Source organism: Plectropomus leopardus, chromosome 12, assembly GCF_026936395.1.
Source record: "Plectropomus leopardus strain MGB_pleo_1.0 chromosome 12, ASM2693639v1, whole genome shotgun sequence".
Taxonomy (NCBI): domain Eukaryota; kingdom Metazoa; phylum Chordata; class Actinopteri; order Perciformes; family Serranidae; genus Plectropomus; species Plectropomus leopardus.
Window position 1 is genome coordinate 25028435 of NC_142187.1, and position 23044 is coordinate 25051478.

The 23044-nt window shown below is 40.5% G+C and overlaps 1 protein-coding gene across 2 annotated transcripts in view; it reads left to right on the plus strand.

Annotated features, from left to right (window-relative positions):
• Window positions 1-23044, plus strand: part of agap3 (ArfGAP with GTPase domain, ankyrin repeat and PH domain 3) — a 167482-nt gene that overhangs the window by 47333 nt on the left and 97105 nt on the right. Inside the window, exon 1 of one of the 2 annotated variants that reach the window (XM_042498497.2) lies at window positions 16225-18563. The exons of the other annotated variant lie outside the window; for it this stretch is intronic. Coding sequence (XP_042354431.2) covers window positions 16955-18563 — 1609 coding nt within the window. The 5' untranslated portion in view covers window positions 16225-16954. Of the gene's footprint in view, window positions 1-16224; window positions 18564-23044 lie in introns of those variants that run through there. 2 annotated transcript variants of the gene reach the window in all.

Sequence of the window (23044 nt, forward strand, 5' to 3'; positions counted from 1 at the left end):
TCACTGTGATGAGGCGCATAACTGACACTGCCGCTGCGCTGATCTCATTGGCATGCAGCAGCAGCGGCCATGCAGACAGTTCAGACTCAACCCAGACAAAGAACCCATTGGTCAAAAATAACACCGAGCTACACAAGCTTTTACCTTTTGAAACCCAAACACTGACCTTGACTCTCAACTGTCTGTACTGCCTTCGTCACACTGGAGGTAACACAGGGGGAGGGGGTTATTTTTTGCACCATGCGGCATCTTTCCACCATCAGCCCTGAAGCAGTGGAGCGCTGTAGCACCTTTCAGCAGGTTTCTCCCCCCACAAGCGCTCACACCTGTCTCTTCCTGGAGCCCAGAAATAGTGCACTGCAGCAGTGTGCTTCTGCGAGGGGCGGGCAGCCATGTGACCTCAGAAAACCAGAGTACCTATGGAGATGCCTGAGTAAAAATAGCAGAACCCTCATCTTCTCCTATTGTAGATCAGGCGGTGTGGGGGGGCTTCCCCTGAATCTCATTAATCTTGGAGTGTCTGCAGTTATTTATCACGCAGGGTTACGTAACAGAGAATCACATTATAGAATCGCATCCTCCCAGAAAGTGTGGGAGCAGATAAAGCCAGTACATCTGGGCGGTTTTTGAAGTGGCAGTTATTCGTCAGGGTCTAGTTAAAGAACAGGTCTCCCTTCTCCTGGGGATGCTGCTGATGCAGTGTTCAGCAAAGCATGGGGGGGATGGAGGGTTGTGGGCGGATAGGATCGAGTTAAAGATGAAGAGACACAGAAGCAGAGAGGAGGAGGAGGAGGAGAACCTGGAGGAGATCACGTTCTTGTGTCATTTCTGCTGTTTTGCTGTGGCCCAAACCAAAGTGCTCAGCTCATTAGGCTGCTTATTTCCCTCTGTATTACTCAGGGGAAGATATGGGATGGCTGTGGAGACTGTGTGTGTCTTAGTGTATCATATTCAAACACAATCACCCTCGGTGGCAGGGGGAAAAAATCAATTGCTGAAAAGTTAGCATGGATTGGAGGTGTAGGAGGTTATGACACTTCAGATCTCAATGAGGCAGTAATGCTGAATAATAATGTACACTGTACATGCTCTGCATAGAAGATATTTGCTATTAAGTACATTCAAGAGGCCTCTGGTAAATGAAATATATAAACCGGGGCACATCAGCATCTGAAGTGCAGCATATTTCGCTCATGCTCACTAAATGCCCATTTATTGCAATTTAGATGTACTTTTCTTTGTTGCCAATGATTTGTTTCAGGTGGGAATGTTCCTATTGCTCAATTACTGAAATTAGTGCAGCCTAAGTCTACACAGCGATGCTCTGCCTCTGTAATACACAGAAATATGACAGTTTATCGCATAAAGTGCTGAGATGATGATTGAATCATTCTCATTGATGTTTGCTAACAGGAAAACTTTATCCTCAACCCTATTTTTTATGTCTAAGTGACTTATTGAAACAACAATTTTGGAAATTGATCCATCACAGAAAGAGACAGCAGCAGCTGCAGCAGAGAAACAGGCTGCAGTACAGTCACTACAATTTATTGAGCACGGTCAGTTTATGTCCATTAAGAGTGTTTTTGTCACTGATGGGCTCAGATTGCTATTAGACAGGTCTGACAACACTACAGAATAATGTAATGTTTTTCCTTATCATTTCTTGGTCTACTTGTAATTGTGACCGGTCTTGTTCAAGGAGAAGAGGTACCTGGACCCTAGATCTGTTTAACAATTTCACTGCAGGCAGAACTCTAACATTTGGGCAGAGTTCATGTCACTCAGTGCTCCGTACAGCAGCTTTTGCTGTATTTTATTGTTTACTGGTGATAAAGAGTGAAGTCTGCCACCTGTGGCTGGCATGCCTAAATTTTCGGAACATGAAAGACCACGCTGGACTGAGTCTCTCTCGATGATATATTTCAAAATAGCAGGTTTGTGCATTGACTCTCTGTCAAACAAGAGCAAGGGTTTAATGCTGCCAGAGAGTTCCCAAACGACGCTCTGCCAAGTTGTTTTTTGTTTTTTGTTTTTTTCACAAAATGAGGATTAGAATACATGCAGTTCACATAATCTGATCGCAATTATGATTTTTTAAATGCTTGAAGATCCACTTGTTGTTAAAAGTGTAAACCATCCAAGAGAAACAATTAATTCAGACGGAGTGGTCAAAGTTGTCATATTGAAATTTAAGGTGTGTTGATGGATTCACATCTCATGCACTGAGTAACATTACAAGAAAAAGTTCCTCCATAAAAGTTGCCGGCAGTCAGCCCAGTGAATTAAATTATTTTTTATCAGTCTACAGCTGCTGCTAGAGCCTGCAAAACATCCTTTTATTTATAGTTATAGTTTACTAATGTATGTAAAACTTGACACATTATGAACAGTGGTTAAACCAGCCACATCTCAGAGTGTTTATTCTCTACTGAGCAATGAGCGGACTGCAGAGTTTCTAGCTCCACCTTTTAGTACCGGGTCTGTGTGCTGGGTACCCAAAGCGAAAGGCTGACGAAAAATGGGGATGATAAGAAATGATTTCATTGTTATCATTCACAACTTTTCACAATCGAAATGCAAAAAAATGTTTACAGAACTGAAGTGAACCAACCAGCTCAGAGGAAACGCAGCTTTAGTGTCATCTTAAAGATTTTTAATACATTCGCAAAATATTAAGCTGATTTTGACAAAGTTTGAGATTTCAGAACATGAAACTTGTTTGAGACTTGGTTACATACACTAACAAACAAACTAGATCAAGTGAAAGGTACTGTACGAAAAAAAAAACACATTTCCTTTGTAGCACCCTTTCCATAATGTTGTTTGACACATACAATAACAACCTAAACCTGTCAGTGGCAAAAAAGAAGCAGTTTTAGGGGGCATTTATTGACAGTGCACAAAGGCTCATATGGATAACATTGTAGCCTGTTTCGCCACTGCAGCTGCTACAGTATCTCTCAATTTTGGACCAATTTCAAAAATTACTATCTCTTGGGAAAGTAGGGTCCAGGAAAAAAAATACAGAAGTTTACCTTTAAAAGTCTTAACTGTACTTGTACGGCAGCTGCCTGCTTGGACACTCGCCACAGAGCTGCAGAAGTTATTAAATGAATTTCTTTGGTACAGCAGATATGTGCCTCCATTAAATTGACTAGATTCTGACACTTCCCAGCAGGAGAACTCCCCCATGTCTAATAAAGACAGCACGTCAGCATTTGGAAGAGTTCGATCTGGAGGCTGGATGTGAGTCTGAGCAAACCGAGTTGATCTCTTGTGGTGATTCTCAAGAAAAAGTAGGTGTTTAGATGGATATCAGTTGATATGAATTCCAAGTACATTAGATTGTTTTCCAATTTCCCCCCTCAGGTTGAATACACAGCACTTATCTCTTCACATGATATCTCACGTGGGGTTTTGGCCCCTCATGTTTCCTCAAACCAACAAAAATTGGTTCATGCAGTTTTTGTCTACTCTGTTTGATGGCCAACAGTTCAGCGTAGTGTTTTTATATCTTTCAGCTGTCAGTGTCGAAAAATGACAAAGAGTCTGCGGTAGAATATCAGATGGAGTTGTAGAAACTGTGTATTCAGCACAGCGTGGTGCCCTGAGGAGAATCTGATCTGCTGATCAGCAGTTTTGATATCCTCACATTCAAAGATGACAAAAAGGAGAAATGACGAGTTTGTGTTTCTATTTTACTGTTTTGTTTGTGAGTTTGTTAAACTGTTGTGTTTTTTTAAATATACCATCTCAGTGCTGCCACTTTCAGACTTGCTTGACATTATAGCAAAAGCCGTCAGACAGCCCTCATTTCTCAAAAGCCAAATTGCAGGAAATACTAGTCGGGCACCATCACTCAGTGTCTCCACGTCCAGTTTAATCATATTCAGGTTTTCTGGTTCACCTCGACCTGCTGCTCGTGCCCACATCTTACTGGACTGAAACACGGCATATAACGAAATGTTTCCTCCTCCGATGTACCTGGCAGCGACAGGATGATGTGTCATTATGTTAAGGGCACCTAAAAATGTCACGAAGAGCGTGTAATGTAACTGCTCCAGACTGACTTTGACAAATAGACCTGTCACAAAACTTCACCAATTAGGATACAGATGTTTTGCGCTGGCCTCTCCAGCCTCGACGTCTGTGTCATTCAGACACTGTAGACGGCGACTGAGGTGGAACTAAGCCTCTGAGTCTGGCTGTCTGACTGAGGACATGTTCTCATCCAGAATACCGATGGCATGTCGTTTCTGATAGAGGTTCACAACGTTTACTATAAATGATTTCAAAGTTATTCAATTTCACGCTGAGGTCCCACTTTTAAAGCCTCGGGGGAGATTTCAGGTCTGTGTAAGCCACCGGGAGGGAATCTATATCTGCCAATTTGGTGTTTTTGATATTCAGATATTATTATTAAGTAGATTTTTTTGCAAAGATCTTAACACAGGATGCCCGCAGGTTCCACCTTTTTAGTTTAGCTCCTAAAAAATTACAATTTGTATTTTTCAATGGCCACAAACATTTCATAATTATTATTATTATATTTTAATTTTATTATTATATTATATATTTATTAATCTTTGAATTTCTTGTTGTCAAAATTAGTTAAACTCCTTTGTGTAAAAGTCTGCATTTGATGTTTCAAATCTTAAACCTACCACTGACCCTAATGTCTTTTTACTTCATACTTGCACCTTCCTTTTGGCAAAATTTAGATTAACCTAACTCACTCGTTAATAGAGTTGCAACAATTAGTCGATTAATCCATTAGTCAATCAAAAGGAACATAATGGTTAGCTATTTTGATCAGCGATAAATTGTTTCAGTCATATTTCAAGCAAAAATGTCAAACATTTAGTGGTTACAGCTTCTTAAATGTGAGACTCTGCTGCTTTTCTTTGTCATTTCTGATAGTAAATGAGGAATCTTTGGGTTTTTGACTGTTGGTAGGACAAAAAAAAGCAATTAGAAGATGTCACTTGGGGACTTTGGGCTGTAGGATATTGTGACGCACACTTTTTTTTTACATTTTATAGACTCAACAATTAATTGGCAAAATAATTGGCAGATTATAATACAATAAAAATCATCTTAAGTTGCAGCTGTTCCCATTAACAATATGTTTTTCCTACAAAAAACCTACCCCTGCATGGGAACTTTTATACTTACCTGCAATGAAGTATAAAAAAAACAATATGTGGCAAACAAGCATTAATGATACATACACATGCTGTTCAGTAAGATAATCTTTAGAAATGAACACCACTTTTAGGTTTTTTAAAGCCTAAATGCAATCACTAGAAGAACAAAGTGAACATCAGGCTATAAACAAACTGCACTACAGTCACATGACTTAATATCGTCACCACAATGAGGCAGTAAAGCTGTGTTCAGGACGCCACAGCATGATGATGTTCTGTAGTCTCATTTAGCCTCTTGTTAGCAACCACCCTTCAAGTTCACAAGTAGGGTATTTACTGACATATTTTATTTCCTATTTTAAGTGTCTTAAGCTTGTGTTTCAGGCTTCCAACCAAAAACCCATTCAAAACACCCGTCGTTGCAAGACGAGGTAACTGGGAGTGCTGAAACGCTAACTCAATTCTGGATTTTAGGACTCGTTACTGGGGATTCTCTGAGCTTGAATAAGAAAAAGTTGAATTGTCCAAAAATCAGTCTCAAATTCTGTTTGTCAAATTCTGTCTGAAAGGTCTTAAAAACATTGAATTAAAGTATTGATACCTGCAGACAGTCTGTTATATGTTTACCTCAGCGTCTTCCCTTCTGTGCCCATCACTCCCTTTGCACCATGCTAATTGCTAGTAACCAAGTTACCACGGTGCCCGTCATACTGAGCGTCATTTGACTTGAACTGTTGGAGCGTGGCTTAATTGTCAATCACCTGTGGAACTAAATCTCCCCGAGCTATTTCACAGGCTGAGGATTTGAGATTTTCATCAGTCACAGATATGCTAGTTAAATGAACATAGCAACAATTAATCCCACATTGAATACCGAATCGATGATGCGTCACTATCCTGGAGCCATTATCTGTTGCAAACTGATTACATAACTGTTTGCAGGAAGCAAATGGCACTGTATCAAGGGAGGAACACTATCTTTTCACACAGAGTTTTTATTTTGTAAACCTGAGGTTCATGAACTGCATCAGCTTGATAGAAACAAATAAAGACTCCTGTGTTAGATCAGTCAGCAGCTGCTCCATAGGTTCGTCTGTTATTAGCGCCAGCGGGGTAGCATCAGTAGGAATGATGGTCTTTCTCCTGACTTCTTTGTAAAATGGTGTTGTCAGCTTCATAACGAAGCTCCCAGCTTATTGTCTCAGCATGCATGGGCGGCACAGGAACGGAGACAAAAGGCGTGGGAAATTACATGGGAGCTTGTGCCCAAATGTGTCGCTATTCTTGGCCCTCTTTTTGGAACAGCACGGAAAGAAAAGGAAGAAGATCGAGCAGAATTGTATTACATACTGTAGATTTATTACTCCTTCTATAGAAATACAGCCGAAGGAAATCCATCAGACTTGTGGTTTTGCATGTAAACCACAGGAAGGACTGATTGTAAAGGTTGATGTTCTGACTGGCATCTCCGGAGAATCATTTAAGAGTAGCAAGGGCATATTGAAGAAACCAGAACTAAAAAAGAGCTGGCTTAATAGTTTAGAGAACTTTATTGTATCGTAGCAAGATGACGTCAGTTTGAGGCTGACTAATGTTGTGATTGGCAGCTCCATTTATTTTAACAACTGCAGCATTGTTACAATATGATGGCAGTGAGATACAAGAATGCAACTGAAGGCCAGATGGTGCATGACAGATTACATGTTGCTGTTACAAGGAGGAAATTGGAGAAAGAAGATGATCAATTTGGCATGATCGCTTGGAGGGTATAGATGTTGGTGAGCAAGAAAGTGTCGTGTGCAAAGCTGGCAGTAGTCCTTTCAGTACTCAGAGCTCTTCGTCTAAATGATACAGCAGTGTGAAGGATTTCTTTCAGCTGAAATTGGGCCTCACACACTGTGTCTTACCTCTGACTTTAAACGCTGCACAGAGATGTCAACAGAGAGCTCACTCCACTAGGGATGCAATGATTGTGAAATTTTGATACAGTATCGATAACCACATTTAAAATAACAACCAATAATAACCAAACACAACAAAATCTTTATAAATAATTGCTCTACTGTTTTAAAGTCATTCAGTGCTTCATTACACAATTTTTAAATGGCCACCAATTCAATCATACAAATTCATGAAACAGCCTTTTTTAACCAATTTATTTATTTGGTTTTCAACACACGGTATCAATAATTAAGCAATTAATAAAAATAATGATAATAATTCTGAGTAATATTTCTACCAATAAACACATTCCTGTTTGCAAAAAGGGAGATTAAATGAAAAAAAATAATAACAATAAAAGAAAAAATGCAAATAATGAGATAGTAAATACTAACATAACTGTAACTTAGCAGTTACAAAGTTAGATTTTTAACTGATTTGGCCGTAGATAATAGATTTACACTTGGTTAGCCAAGCATGTGATATAAGGTTGTCATGAATAATAACTTTAATAATAATAACTTCATTTATATAGAATTTTTGAAAAACGATTTTACAAAGAGCTTTGACAAACAATGCAAAGCAGAGGCAAGAGACCCTGGAGGCTAAAAATAGAGGCCAGACAATAATGCTGAACAAGTAGAGAATATAGAACAATAGAGCTTGAACGCGTCATCATGCAGCTCAACCTTCTGGCCACCAGCTGCTAACAGCGAACATTAACTAGCTCTCCTCTTGCTGATTTTGACACGGATTTGTTGTTGACAATGTAGCATTTCTGATTGTGATTATCAGGGGGAAAAAAATCGGTGCATCCCCAAAGGCGTTGATGTGCTTTCATCCCGAAGGCGTCCCAGGGAAGATCTCTGTCTGTCCCAAACATGGCATAACGTTAATTGAACCCTGCTTTTTAACCTGCCTAAAGTTAATGTAACAAAACAGTAAAACATCAGCCACTGCCATCAGTGAATGTCTTTTTTTTTTTTTTTTTTAACAGATAAACCAATATGCAGTCAACAGATCAAATATCAGCTGATACTGATGTTCGGCCAATAAATCAGTGCATCTCTACAATATAGCAGTCACTGTTTAGTGAATTTATCCACTTTAATCAAGCACGTCTCATCCCTGTTCCGTGATGTTAGTCTATCAGGTTGTCCCTCTGTGTAATAATGCCAAAAATAATACTGATATTACAACTCCTACATCATAAAGATCACAGAATGCAAAACCACATCAAAGCTCTTGCATAAAAGGGAGTTTGAAGGCAAGTTTCAAAAGATGACACCAGAAGTAAGCGGGGGTTTGCAAACTAATGTGTAGAGGAGGAGGAGGACTGGGAGCCACCAGCCCACACAAACCTGCCAGTAAAAACTGTGCATCTCTCTGCAGCTTCCTCCTACGTGCTCTCACTGGTCATTTTGTCATCTTCTACAAACCGCTATATGCCTCTGTGTTTCCCCCCCGCCCATTCCCAGTTGTTGAGTTGACCTTTTTTCTGTGTTCACTTGTTCCATCCTCTCTGGCCAAGTCTGCAGACCTCATCCACAGTTTTCTGCACCTTTAATTTCTTCATCTGACACATCAAGCGAATAGTAACATATTGGCTGCAGGGCGGTTGTGATGGTTTGCAAGAAGCAACAGTCAAAAAGTCAAGACTACCGCCTATTCATCCACCCATGCATGTTCAGTACATCTGCAGGTACAAACTCACGCTGCAAACTGTTCCCCAGCACTTTATGTTTCATTTTTCTGTCAGAGGAAAAGGGAAAATGAGCGGTGAGCATCCTGGATGTCAAACATTTTAATAAGGGGCCTTCATGCTGCTCGTATAGCTTAGGTTATGCAACGAGTACACACTCTTTCACCGTCTCTCTCCCATTCAATCTCATACATTCTCCGACGTTCTCTCACACACACGATACAGAACGCACAAGCTCTCTCTCAAAACCTGAATTTTAGAGACAGAAGCGTCTGGAATTTTTTCACAACCTCCCACAGACGTCCTCGAACCTATCATTTTCTCTGCAGTGGAGCAATGGTGACGTATGCTCGTCGCTAGTGCAGCTGAATTTTAAAAAGCTCTACGCCCACGCTCAATGCCACTACTGCAAGCATAATTATCATAAACTTTCTGTGCTGTCTGTCGGCCTTCTGTCTTTGTGTGTGATTCTCCTGACTTATTTCGTTTGCAGATATTAATTCAGTGTGGATGCAGAGAGGGGAGGGTGGAAGGGGTCTGGTAAATTGATGTCTTTTTGAAAACTGTGAGGTCATTTTGTAATCACTGGAGCTGCTTAATCACCTAGGCGTAGGGGAATCAAAAGCACGTGTCTACTTATTCTCACTGTGTGTTTTTACGTGCACAGTACATGTGTTCCTGCATGTACAGAGGAACAGATTGGCTTCTGTCGCACCAAAACTGCAGTTTGTTTGCATTACATCCAAGCGATTCTCACTGTTGCATTCAGGAATAAATACTGTTGTACATTAATTTAAAGGAGAAACACCTCATTTCAGTTTTTAAGCCATAACAAGCATTACAGTGTGTGTTTCTTTATCAAATTATAATTCACATCTGTCAAGGGAATTTGCTGTTTCACAGACCTGTTTATAATTTTGGGGGGATTCACATCAAATGTTAATTGTGCCACAGAGAGCTGAATAGTCACACCCAGGAAAACATCGGTGCTCCCTCTTGACTGCCCACACCTATAATTAACTGTGATAATTTATTCCCCATTCTTTTTCTTAAAGATGCAGTGACAGATCTTTAATTTTAGCTATTTTTTCCCTAATAGGGTTACCACTGTGGCATGTTCAGTCCTTGTTGGTATGAAACTTGATCGCTGCACGCCTAAGAAATCCACAAGAACACCTGCACTATTATTAGAAGTGATTTACTAATCCCCTTACAGTATGCAAAAGAATTTACACATGACATGACTGAAGCGCTGCAGTTATCTGTTATTTCCATTAGTCATTTAATGCCCATCAGGTAAAGTCATCATTGCTTGTTTTTTATCAGCAGTAACAGTCTTGAACTTAAATGTATCCACTTTATTATCTCAGAAGACTAAAGAAAGCAGAAAATTGTCATAACTGAGAAACTGGACACAGAAAATATTTATCACTTTTGCTACCTTAATGATTGTTTTTCTGACAATGGCCAATTGAGTTATCAGTTCATTTAGTTTAACTGAATCCTTTCAGCAACAACATGACTGAAAACATACTTCTGGATTCAAGATTTCAAGATCTTTCTGCGTTATAAGTTCCTAATCTGATAAAAGTTCATAACAGTTTTTTATCTGGTTACAAGTAACCACGTAGCTTAACATTGCTGTATAACTGTATCTGAAATTAAATGAATAATTATGGAGATAAGGACTTATTACGACATTAAAATAATTCATATGCTATTAGACCAAAAAAAAAAAAAAAAAAAAACAGGAAGGAATGAAAGAAGGCTAAGTCTGTGCAGTCAAACATGTAGAATTAATTTATTAACAAGTGCAAGAAAGTGTCAGCATGAGAGGAACCTTTACTTTGTAAAACCTTAGGGCGCTCTCATTATTTATGCTTTTTTTTTTTTTTTAATTTTCACTTGACTTAAAAAAAAAAGTTGCTGGGAACTTGCTGATGAATGTTTCAGTTTTGATTAAACATTTGCTAAAGGCATTTAAACATCATTTTGTGTTGAATTTTTTTATATTCCAAATTCGAAATATTGAAAAATATTTTCAGTTTAGTTGTAAATGCGTATCAGTTTCAAGTATCAGTTGTCTGCCTCATGAACTGCTAATAATCAGTACTGGTCTTGAAAAAACTCTGTTAACCCCTAGATGTTATATTAACATGATTTAGATTTTAAGCAGTGAAGCCCAAATACATGTCCACATAGTTTTCTAGAAATGTTCTGTGAGAAGTTTTATTCCCTTTTCCCTTGGTTTGAAGTCTCAACATTTTTGCCAAAAAGGAGCACTACTACTACTAGCAACCAGCTGAAATTGAAAATCCAAGCGATGGTGTCAGGAGTCATTTGGTATGATTGAAGCCTCCAGCAGAACGTTGTACGCTGTCCATTAGCAATTCAGAGCTCATGTCTCTGGTCTGTGATGACGCCAGTCACTTTCTGACTCTGTCCATGGAGGTTAGAGGTCCCTTCAATCAAGGACTTTTACTGAATCACTTCCTCTGTTCCCTGTGCAATAAGCTCTTGTGTTCACATGCAGTTATATTTGAAAGCGTGACATCAATACCTGAAAAAAGAAAAGTCATAAACATATTTAGTCTCATAAAACCTTGTGAGTCAGAGTCGCAAGCTTTGGCAGTGATTTGTCATGCAAAGCTCTCAGCCAACACCTCTGAATTATGCAGCTGACACGTGTATGTTTGTGCTTTCAGAAAGTAGAGAACACCAGAGTTTTTGTTGTTTTTCTGAGCGATGCCAGAGAATGCTGGATGCTCGTCAGGTGTGAGCCTTGCTGCTGTTGTGTATGTGCGAGTGAGGTCAGCAACACCTTATTGACAAAAAAATGAGGCAGGTTTCGACTACATCCACCTATGAGCCTCATGCTGATTATCTTCAGTCGGGTCGTCACCTTCATCGACTGTTCCTGTTACCCTGTTTGCCAGAGCAAAGCAAACTGTCTCCTCAGACGAGTGTACATATGTGCACGGCTGTCTTCCTCACACTGACTCATGTTCTGATACTGGCGGCGGGTTAGTAAGCTTTACTCGTGGCTTGGATGCATCATGCAATATGCTAGACAACACCAGCGTTTGTCGGACATAATGTCTGCGTCCTTATATAAACACGCCAGTGCTGCCTGTCTGTCACGTCTGCTGTTCAGAAGTATCTACCCTCTGCTTCCTGCTAATAGGTATTCAGAAGGTATCACAACCCCTGAAATTGCTTAAGCCCTGAAGGTAATTGATGATCCTGTGAAAACCTCTCCTAATTCAGCCGCTCACTATCTCCAGGCTTACAGTCGCGGGTGACTGCAGCATGGAGACATCCGAGCGAGGTTGTCTAATTTCAAAAGTTACCTCAAACTATGACAAGAATTTTCTTGTAGGAATGTTTTGCTTTAAGAAATAATTTAAAAATTCAGCCTCATGAATCAGCTGTTCCTCATCCACTGCAGTGCTTTCAACATGAACAAGTAAAATAATACAAACGGGGCGTCCAATAGAAGTTACACTCAAAACAGCACGTGTCATTGAGTTTTGTTGCTCGTGGACAGAGAGAGTCCAATAGAAAACATTTCATCCTGTTAGTTAGTTACAGTTAGGTGTTATGTCACTTCCTCAATCCTTCAGTATTGGCAGTGTAAATGCAAAAAGAAAAAAGCCCCTGAAGGTATTCAGTTATCGGGGGAGCTCTCCAGTGGGCATCCTCTCATGGAGTCCCCAGAACTGTTTGGTCCAAAAATACCCAACGACAACAAAAATGCTCAGAATTCGTTAAACATAACCAAGAAAACCTTTTGTGTAAGTAAGGAGTTTGAATGTAGCCTTAGGGAAGTAAAGGACAAATTCAGGTCAGTCAGAGCCTTGTTGGCAAAACAACAACAGTGCACTGATGTCTGTAACAGTGACACACACAGATAAACAGATAAATGGCCAACACACACAGCGTGACATCTGCTCACAATCAGCCTGATGTGTACACACAGATACGGAGGCGGAGGGTAATTCAGAAAACCTCAAAACATGCTAATCCAGTTTTTCTAAAAAACCCTCCCAGCTGCCGTCAAGATACGGTTACAAGAGGGAGAAACACTGAGCTGTGGGACAGAGGAGGAGAGAGGGGCACACAAGAGAAGCTCTGTTAGCAGGTCAGCACTTTGAGATCTCTGGATTTACCGCAGCGCAGGTTTCCTCTGGATCGAACCACAACAGAGAGACAACAGGATAGCGGATTACCTTTAATCCTATCAGTGTTTCTTATGTGGGACCCTGTTCGCCAACACCTGCAGAACGAATTACCAGGAGGAAACGACTCCGAGTGAACCGTGACACACACGGCCTCTCTGGGCCACTTCCTCAGACTGTCCAGTAAGGGGGCGAGCTTCTGCTGGTAACCACATTATCAGGTCTGCATGAAGAGCACATCATGGCCACAGCATGATTCAGCTGACAAAAGAGACATTTTTGTATTCATGCTGGACAACAGCAACAGAGGACCGACGTGTTCGAGCTGAGAGATTGAGCTGCAAGGATATTTTTCACAGAAATGCTTAAAGAGGCAAAAGAAAAACCCATGAGGAGAGGGAAATGAAAAGATGACCAACAATTTGGACTGACACATGATATCACAGGCACCTGGATGTTTTCGTTTTGAATGGATGCTTTGTGAGTCATAGAGAAGGCCCTTTGAGGTACACCATGTTGCTGTGCTTCGGGGGTCGCAGACGAACTCGACACCACCGGATCCACTGGAGTGAAAAGGACTGTTTGCTTGACGATGAGCCTCATATCGTTCCAAATCCCTGCTTCCTAGACACAGGTAAAGGCCGGCACGGTGAGCTTTGACAGCTTGACATGAAGCCTAACATTGACATTTTACTGGTATTACTCTCTTGTAAGAAACATCAGGTTTCCCTGATTGTGTGTGGTTGCAGCACGTGGTAGTAGGTAAAGCACTGGGTTTCCTGAAACAATCCTTCAAATATTTTCAATTGTCGTCATTCCAGCACCACTCAGTCTGCTGATAAGAACACAAAAGGAAAAATGCATCAACAAACACCTCCAGTATCAGTCCTCACGTGTACTGTGAAATGGTGTGAACTGGCAAAGGCCTTAAGTAATATAATTTTGGAGCACGTTTTTCCTTCAGCCTGAAGAAATGATCAGCGTTTCAGCAGTTGGATGACTTAAGGGTGTCTTTAAACCTTTGAAACCTGGAGCAACGTCACTTTTCACAAGTATTTAAACCTTTGAACTCTGAGCACATTGGTGCGATTTCTTTTGGAAACATAGGGAAAAAGGCAAAGACCAATTTGCTAAGAAATGCTCCATAATGTGCAAGATATTAATAGATTCACAAAAAATCTTTTTCAAAAGCAAAGAAACAATTTTTTGAGGGAAAGAACAGAGGAAATACTATATCATTAATGGTCATACTTACATATTTAAATTTATGTTACAAAATCTTGCAAGCACTTTTCCAATTAATGTCCCTTTTCCCTTTCATTTTATTTTATTTTATTCTTTTTTAGTTTAGTTGGGTTTTTTTTTTTACTTCTTTTGTTGGTTTGGTCTAATTTCAGGTAATTTTCCTGCACTTTTTACAAATTATTTTATCTTATTTCTAACTAATTATAGGTAAATTTCTCACACTTATTAGTAATCTCTTACTAATTTTGGGGTTATTTCTTCTTTTGTTGCCCATTGCCTTCTTCCCGTGTTTCTGAAAGAAACTGAGACATTTTTCGCAGGTTTCAAAGTGTTAAATCAAGTGCTAGTGAGAATCATAAAGCTGCTGTAAAACTTGAAGTGCAATTTCCACCTTCATGGTTATACTGGATTTCCCACAGTGACAGACTCTGAGAATGAGTAGTGCCATTTTCTTGTAGGTTTTCTCTGCCAAAAACCCCTCATAATGCAAAACTCTGATCATGCACCTGTGTCTTGGTTCATTATGTCATACAGGAAATCTTGTAATGAGAGGTTCATGTGTAATATCAAAACATAGAGAGGGTTGTTCTGATCTAGTGTCATGAAAACATTGTTCTGGCAAATTATCCCAACACTGATGATATTTGATAAGATTTAACCTCAGGGCAAAATTCCACAGTTTTGTTTCCCACCAACATTTTTCTCGTTTTGACCACAAAGGGGCAGTGTTCCAGCCCAAACCGCACTGTAACCACTGCAGAGCTGAGCAGGTAAAATCTGGCTCTATTCAGATGATGCTCTCTGTATATACGTCCTGGTCCTATATTTGATGGGCCCCCATTTCATCTCACTAAAGCATCATAGAGCAGCACACCTGTGAAAAGGAGGAAATGGAACAGAAAAATGTCAAGGCTGTTCGGCCCATTAAGCTCTCCCACGGTGTGTGGGCTGCTGGGTAGTGGGAGCTACTGGAAGCGTGGTGTGTTTGTGCATGCTTCATGTTACTACCACGGGTTATGTTTGCATTCGTGTTCTTTTGGGCCTGCAGCGAGAGACATTTTATTAATAGTTTTTCTCTATCAGAGATATGACCAAACTGTGCTACATGTCTACAGTGCAGCTATGCTCGACCCTTTAATTTAACGCGGTGTTGTGGACACTAAAATGTGGATGAATTAACAAAGAACTTGGTCAACTCTATTTTCTCTTCTTCCATTAACCCTTTAGAACCGGGATCAACATTGGTTTTGTTGTGCTGCATTCAGATGCCTTTCACAAGCATTTGAACATATAGAACCTGAGAAAATTGGTTTGATTTCTTTTGAAAACATGGGAAAATGCCAATGAGCAACTTAAATATTAAATAATATCTTAAAAAAATATCCCCAAAAAACTGAAAAAATAAAATATTTTTTTTCTGTAACATAACTTTAATATATAAAAACATAAAAATGATAGATTTATTTTTCTGGACATTTTTCCTTTTTTGGATAGTATCTAATATGCTCCATCCATACATATTGGTGCGATTTCTTTTTAAAATTTAAAAAGACAAAAGACAATGAGCAACTTGGCAAGGAATGTCCAGAATATTGAAAAGAACAAAAAAGTAAAAAATGACAAGAAAATTACTTGAAAAATAGCTGTGGGATGATTTTTAGATGGGCTTTTATTCTTAGAATTATAAAATATAGATATTTTATTTTTTTTATATTATGTTACAGAAAAAATATAGTCTTTTTTATTTTATGCACTTTCTTAAGGTTATTTACTTTTTTCTTTTAAATGTATTTGATTATTTTTTGCTTATTTCAGTTGATTTTCTTGTACTTTTTTTTTTTTTTACAAATTTCTTGAAATTTTTGGGCCATTTCTCATTCAGTTGCTCATTGCCTTCTTCCCATGTGTTTGAAAGAACTCAGACCAATTTTCTCAGTTTTAAACGGGGTTAAAACATGGGGAAGCATCTCCCTTTTTGTGGTTTCCCATTGGTCAGAAGACAAAGTGTCCATTGTCCAGTGTTCATGGCCGGTCATCTTTGTTTATTTCAGCCATGTGTGTAATCAGCTCAGTCTTCTCTCAAGCTCATGTTCACTTTTGTCTGTTTACGTCTCTGGGGGCTACTAGCAGCTCTGCAGAAATCAGGAGGGCGTGTTTAATGCCTGTGGGATCCATTCCTTGTTTTCCATGTGTCCCGGGGGGTTGGAAGGCAGCTGAAAGTTCAAACAGAGACACACTCCCTCATGCTCTGCATGGCAAGAGCTCAGAGATTAAGAGGTTTGTCTGCACCGCCAACAACAAGGACTGCTCACAGTTCGTAACTGCCAAAGAGGAAAGGTGATTTTTTTTTTTTTTAGTTACAACTTTTGCAGCTATTACAGATATGACTTTGAGGCAAAACAATCAGTGGATAACTAGTTTTTCTTTTGTTCATCTGCCTGTGTGAGACAGGTAGAACAAAGTGCGGGGAGCGGGCAGCTACCGTCTAAATGCCTGTGTGAGTCTGTGTGAGGAAAGGAGCCAGAGGATGCAGGTGGCAGCGAGGCTTTGCTCTAACTTGTTTGAAGTTTTTTTCCCATGTCAAAGGTGAAGGATTATGCCTGGCATAGGAATTTAGTCTTCAAATGAAGGACTTTATGAGCTGAATCTCAACTACTCCTGGGCAGAATGTGAACATTTCCTTGTGCTGCACACTTGTGAATAAGGATGTATGTGTGAATCAATTTGAGTGAAGTGCCATGCTATTCCTGAGCAGTGGGACCGTGGATGCCACCCCGAGGAGTACAGTTATTGGCCAACAGCAGCAGGGGAAAACCGTTTACCACATCTCAGTCATCCTGAACGAAACACAGGGAGATGCGGTGGTGTCAGGGCTGGGAATGGGCCGGGTCACCCACACCCAGGTGGAGAACTGCCAGCCAGGAGGAGAGATAATCAGAGTCGTGCCAATGGAGAGCAGCCCGAGGCTGGGCAGGGCACGGCAGGAGTTTGACAGGTGGCCCTCCCTGAGCCGCACAGGTAGAGCTAGGAGACAAAGAGAGGAGGTAGTTGTGGAGGAGAATGAGGAGGAGTTGGCAGAGGTAGAGGGAAAAATGAAGACTGACGGGTTTTTTAAACAGCCCTTCAAGAACTACGGTAACTCCTTGCAGAGAGACAGAGACGTGGCAGACGCTCAGACAGACACCCAGGAGCAACACATTCAGAGCGCAACATTACGACCCGTCACCGTCCATGCTAAAGGGCTCTTTTTTGGGGAACATGGCCCAGTCGCAGGACATAGCTCTCTGCCTCGGGCCGTGTTGCGAAGGTCACGTCAGGATGAAGCCCCGCTAGGTAGGAGACCGCTGAGCATGTATGGCGACTCAGTCAAGCAGCAAAGAGATTCCCAACCTGAACAAGAGAGGCGGCTGCGGAGGCCCAGGAGTGTGTGCATGCTGGCAGGCCCAGGCCCAGTCCTGTTGGAGCCCCAGACCCAGAACCCCCTCAAGAGGGCAAGCATTTTAGAAAACAACCAGCAGATCAGGAACAGAAAGGCTGAGCTGAGGGCTGTGGATGGCCTCAATGCTGTTGCACCTCAGCGGCCTTCGGTCCCCGCTGAGGTGACCGCCAGACTGCGCCAGAGGAGCTGGAGGCCCCGGCCTGTCAGTATGACAGTACTGGAGCTGAGGAAGAGGGGCTCTGATGATGAGATAGACAGCCAGAGGAGCTGCAGCCACACAGGCAGCGATGGAGGAGGCTTGCTCAAAGGGGGCTTTCGTTGGAGGCTTTTTGGGAAAGCATCTCAAGAAAAGGGCAAGGAAAGGGACACTGATAAAGATACAAAATCTTCTCCCAAATGTAGTAAATCTGATGCTCCAAAAAGTACACTGAGCTCCTTAAGACGGAGCCTCAGTCTGCGAATCAGGAGGACTCGGCCCCGGGACAAAGTTACATTAGGGTCTGAAAAGGAGGTAAAGGAGTGCTCTCGGACTACAAGCACGGCTGAGGATACAACAATGCCTCCGCGGCCTTTCTCGTACCTCACAGGAAGAACGCTTCCGACTTCCACTGAGCAGAGTGAGGATGGGGGCATGCAGTACATTCAGTACCACAGCATGGGGAAGGTCAAGGTGATGGAGGTGCCCCTCTGTCCAACAAAACTATCTTCCAAACCAGTTCAGGAAGAGCCGAGCATATGGCAGCTCATAGCCAACCGTTTCAGGAGGAAAGAGCAGCCGTACAATGGCAAATGTGAAAGCCAGGAGTCCCAGAGCAAAGACACAGGCCAATATCCCCTGGCCGGGAATAATAAGTCACAGCCAGTCACCATAGCGACTCTGGCAGGCATTGACTCCCACAAAGGTCGAGGTAAGACCTGCAAGATTACTGAATGTATTTCTCAGCTCGGCTCTGCATTTGCAGCCCCTCCTTCACCGCACAGAAAGTTACACGGAAGTGCAGTTTTTTTTAGGACAGGCAAATGAAAAACACATGGGGAATTGTGAGTTTGGATAGCATTCAAAAATGTCTGGTTCCAGAGAGTCCTTTTGGAATTTCTATTTTGGGTAGTCTGTTTCTCCAGTGTTTTTTCATGTGTGTAAGCACTTACACAGCAATTAATTTGCCTTACATTAGATCTTTTTAAGTTCGGTAAATGAGTAGGTCAGTACAGTGAATTAAAAAGGGCTCCCATGGTCATAAAATACCTGGAAAAGTCATGGAACTAGTAAAAGGTCATTAAAAGTTTGGTAAAAGTCAATGAATTTTTAACCGTTTGTAACCTCAGTAATCTGGATTGTTTGTTGTTGTTGTTTATTTTTTCAGAAATGGGAAGAAGGCAAAGTGCAACTTATAAGAAGAAATTACTCACAAAATTGAAATAAATTAGTAAAAAGTATGAGGCAATAACCTGGACATAAGCAGAAAAAATGAAAGTAAAAAAACAATGCCAAGCAAGGAAATGACTTTAAAAATTGCTGTAAATGTAATAATCCCTTCACATTACTGTAAATATATAATATTATGAATACAGTTTTCGCAACTGTTTTTTCCCCTAGCTTTTTAAATATCGTTTTATAAAACTACTAAATTCAATCAAACCAATTTGCTCAGCGCTCAAAACACCTGTGGAAGGACTGAACGCAGAACAACAATATCAACGTCAATCCAGGTTTCAAATGGTTAAAAATCATTGAAAGTTTTGGAAAAGTCATGGAATTTTGTTTTGTGTAATGAAATTGTCATAGTAAACAATCCGATAATCTTCCATGTAACGTAACAAAATGGAAAATTAATTTCATGAAGTTGTCTAATGTGGTCTAATGTGCATCGATGCGTGACAACATTTATTTAACCGTCACGTATGTTTTTCCAGTTTTTCCCCACATCCTGTCTCTTTCCCTTTATGTATGCCAGCTAGCTGCAAAAAAAACTATTATGGGTCCTTGGAAAGTCATGGAAAGGTTTTTAGATTTTGTCCATGAAAATGTGTGGGAACTCTGATTAAAATCACCATTGACTGATAAAAACACATTATAATAGCTTGTTTTACAGTGGTACAACTGTGGTGTAACACAGCCCTACTGCTGTCTCTGTGTTAGCAGACACAGGACATGAGAGTAGTGATAAAGCTGTCTGTGGCCTCACAGAGACGCAGCTTAAAGCAGTAGCATTAAAGCAGTTAGTGGCTGTAATGGGGATTCGTTTGGCAGCCTAGCCGGGCTAAATTAAGAGGGCTTACATGCTATAATGATGGGAAGAAACGAAGACGACTTAAGCACCGTGTTTAAAGGTTAACTCTGAAAGTGGAGTGTGTTTGTCCAGTTGCCTGGAAGTCCAGGCTGAGAGAGGCAAATATTTGCAACAATCTGAATTAATAGCTGTGATTTGCTACATTTTGTGCGTCAAGATCCAATTTCACACCTTCACATGGAGACCTAATTAGTCGTCTGTGACAACTAAATGACTTCTGCTAATGTCAGGTCGCACATATCCTGTATTTATTCTTATTAAGATTAACCTTTAAACCAGCAAAGCAGATATTTCATTCGCATGCCAGCGTAACACTCATAATAGGTCCTGAGGTCAGCCTGGTTGATCCCCCCCCGGTGTATTTGTATTCTCACATGACATGTTACCAAGGATACCTTTTCCTAGTGTCAAGCGGTATTTGTCCATTTCTTCCACTCAGTCAGTCAGTCAGTCAGTCAGTCAGGCATCAGGAATGTAGGTGTGCCGATCAGGCGGAGTTAGGTTAGGTGTGCAATGCCCTGGGCGGACCTGGTCGCCTGTTGCTACCTGCCTAAGTGTTTGCTCCTAAATTAAATCCAGAAAGCTGAAGCCCGGCCCCACAACACTAAACACACACAAATGAGCACACACAAGTGCTTCCTGATGATGACGGTGAAATCTTGTGATGTTTTTGGGGGGAAGGGAGATGATCGGTTTGAGGTGTGGAGAATGCGTCCCCACCCCCACCTGTGGATGAACAGAGCCACTCTGTCGAGCTGGTGGAGACAGGAGTGATCGGTGAACCATGTGCTGGAATCGGGGCGCTCTGGGGTCTTTGGGTTGGAGGAGGGGTGGCTCGCTGTGCGGCGTAGGTGGTCAGTGAATGTAGGGAAGGTTGAAATACTGGGACAGTAGATTGAACTCTGCAATAAGCCTTTTGCATGAGGTGTCAATGAGATCCAGTAGAAAAAAGTGCTCGCCGATGCGTATTTATTCTGACCCGCCTTGACTTGCCATTACGTATTGACAGTTTGAAGAAAATCCCCCATCCGTGTCATCCATTCTCCTTTATCTTCAATCTGACATGAAATGTATTCAGCGTGGAATTCCCTTTGCTTTTTTCCCTTGCTATGTTTCATTCACTTCCTGTGAAATCCTGCCAACGTAATTTCCCGCATCACCTTGCAGTTTGAGTTAGTCTGCCTGCTTTAAAATCTGCACATTCAGAAATGATTTAATCCTTTAAAACTGGAGCAAATTGGCTTGATTTCTAAAAAAAAATGGATGGAGGGCAATCAGCAACTTATGAGAGGACCCAAAAATGGGAAAAGAATTGATTAAAAAAAAGGTAGGCCGAAAAGAAAATTACCTTAAAAATTAGCTCCAAAAAAGAAAAGTAAAAAACATTCACAACAAACAAATTAAAAAATCTTAATGATTGTTAAAATATGCTAATATTAATAAATATGATTTTTTTTTGTGTAACACAATTTTAATTACATGATTTTAACAATGATGAAAATAGTTTTTATTTTTCCCTTTATTTGGATCATTTTCCAGTGATTCTCTCTCTCTCTTTTTCTCTTGCTCTATCACTCAGATATTTTTAGCTTATTGTTTTTATTCCCATGTTTTTGAAAAACAAACCAATTTGCTCATGTTTTAGAGGTTAAAATGCCTGTGAAAGGTGTCTGATCACAGCATAAGAAAACTGATGATCCAGAGGGTTAAAGGTGACGTTCATAAAAATTTAGGGGGATTTAATGGCGTCTAGCAGTGAATTGCAGATTGCAACCAGCTGATTTATCCACAGAGGTCTTTTCCTCTCCAAATCAGGTGACTAAAACAGCTATAAACAGATCCGGTAATTTAAACTGATCAAAAACGGTATGAAGCAGTTTAACTTTCAAAAATCCATGTATTTCTTATGTACTTTGGCCTCTGGGCAGCTTGTCCAACCCATGCCAATATGTGAAGTCACCTTTTTTCTCTGAGAACTAAAGATCTGGGTGTTCAGGAGTTTTTACCAGAAGCCGAATTATCCACAAAAGTTGCTTCCTCTCCAAAACAAACGGATCCAGTGATATTAACATCCAGAAACACTGAATAAAACACTTTCAAGTTAGAAACTGTGCAACTCTGGTGCAGCTAGGCTTCTTACTATGGTGGCTGCATGCAAAAGGCCGCATCTGGTGCCAATGTTTGGTTTGACTGTTCTTGGCTACTGTAGAAACATATCAGGGCAACATGTTGATCTCAGTAAACTAGGATCCGCTTCCTAGATATTAAAGGTTTATTCTAAGGTAAGGGGAAGAAAACTGTTTTTATTTTCAAAGAAAACATGCCTATTGTTTTATACTCCATCTCTGCTAATATATTCCCCTAAATCTTACACACGGGTCCTTTAAAATATGCATTTGCTTATTTCATTCATACCAGCAGGGGCGGGTGAGCCAGACGCACAGCAGGTAATTATGTTCAAGGCAAACAGACACTTTCATGGAAATGGAGACAAACAGTAACACTGTGATAATGCCCTCTCACCTGCTGCAGGAGAAACGGGGAGACAGTGAAATATTGAAAAAATCACTGTGTGATACAGTCTGGGCATGAGAGGAGGGGAAGCTGTTAATAACTGAATATATCTCATATTTGAGCATCTGCCACTGCAAATCTCAGCTAGGGTACATTTTGTTCATCGAGATTGTGGTTCAGTAGGTGAGCAGCGTCCTTCTGTTCTAGAAACAGTTTACAAACTGGTGTTTGAAGTTTTCGTTCGGGTCTGTTTGTACACTGTAAAATCTGACAAGTTGATTTTAGTAATATATAATATAAAAAGTAAATATAACTACAAATCTTCATATATATTTACTTTATATCTAATTGTTGATTTTACCTAATTTTGTAAAGTTGTTGCAACTTAAATATGACAATTGGAGTTACCTTGTTCTTTTCTAAGTATAAGCAGCTTCAGTAAACCAAGTTAGTTTGACTTAACTTGATCATGACACAGAAGATTTAGCCAATTATGAGGTTAGGAGATCTGCTAGTTCTGTTTCGTTAAACTTATATATAGACATAAAGTAAACATCAATTAAGATTAATAGTTATATTTACTT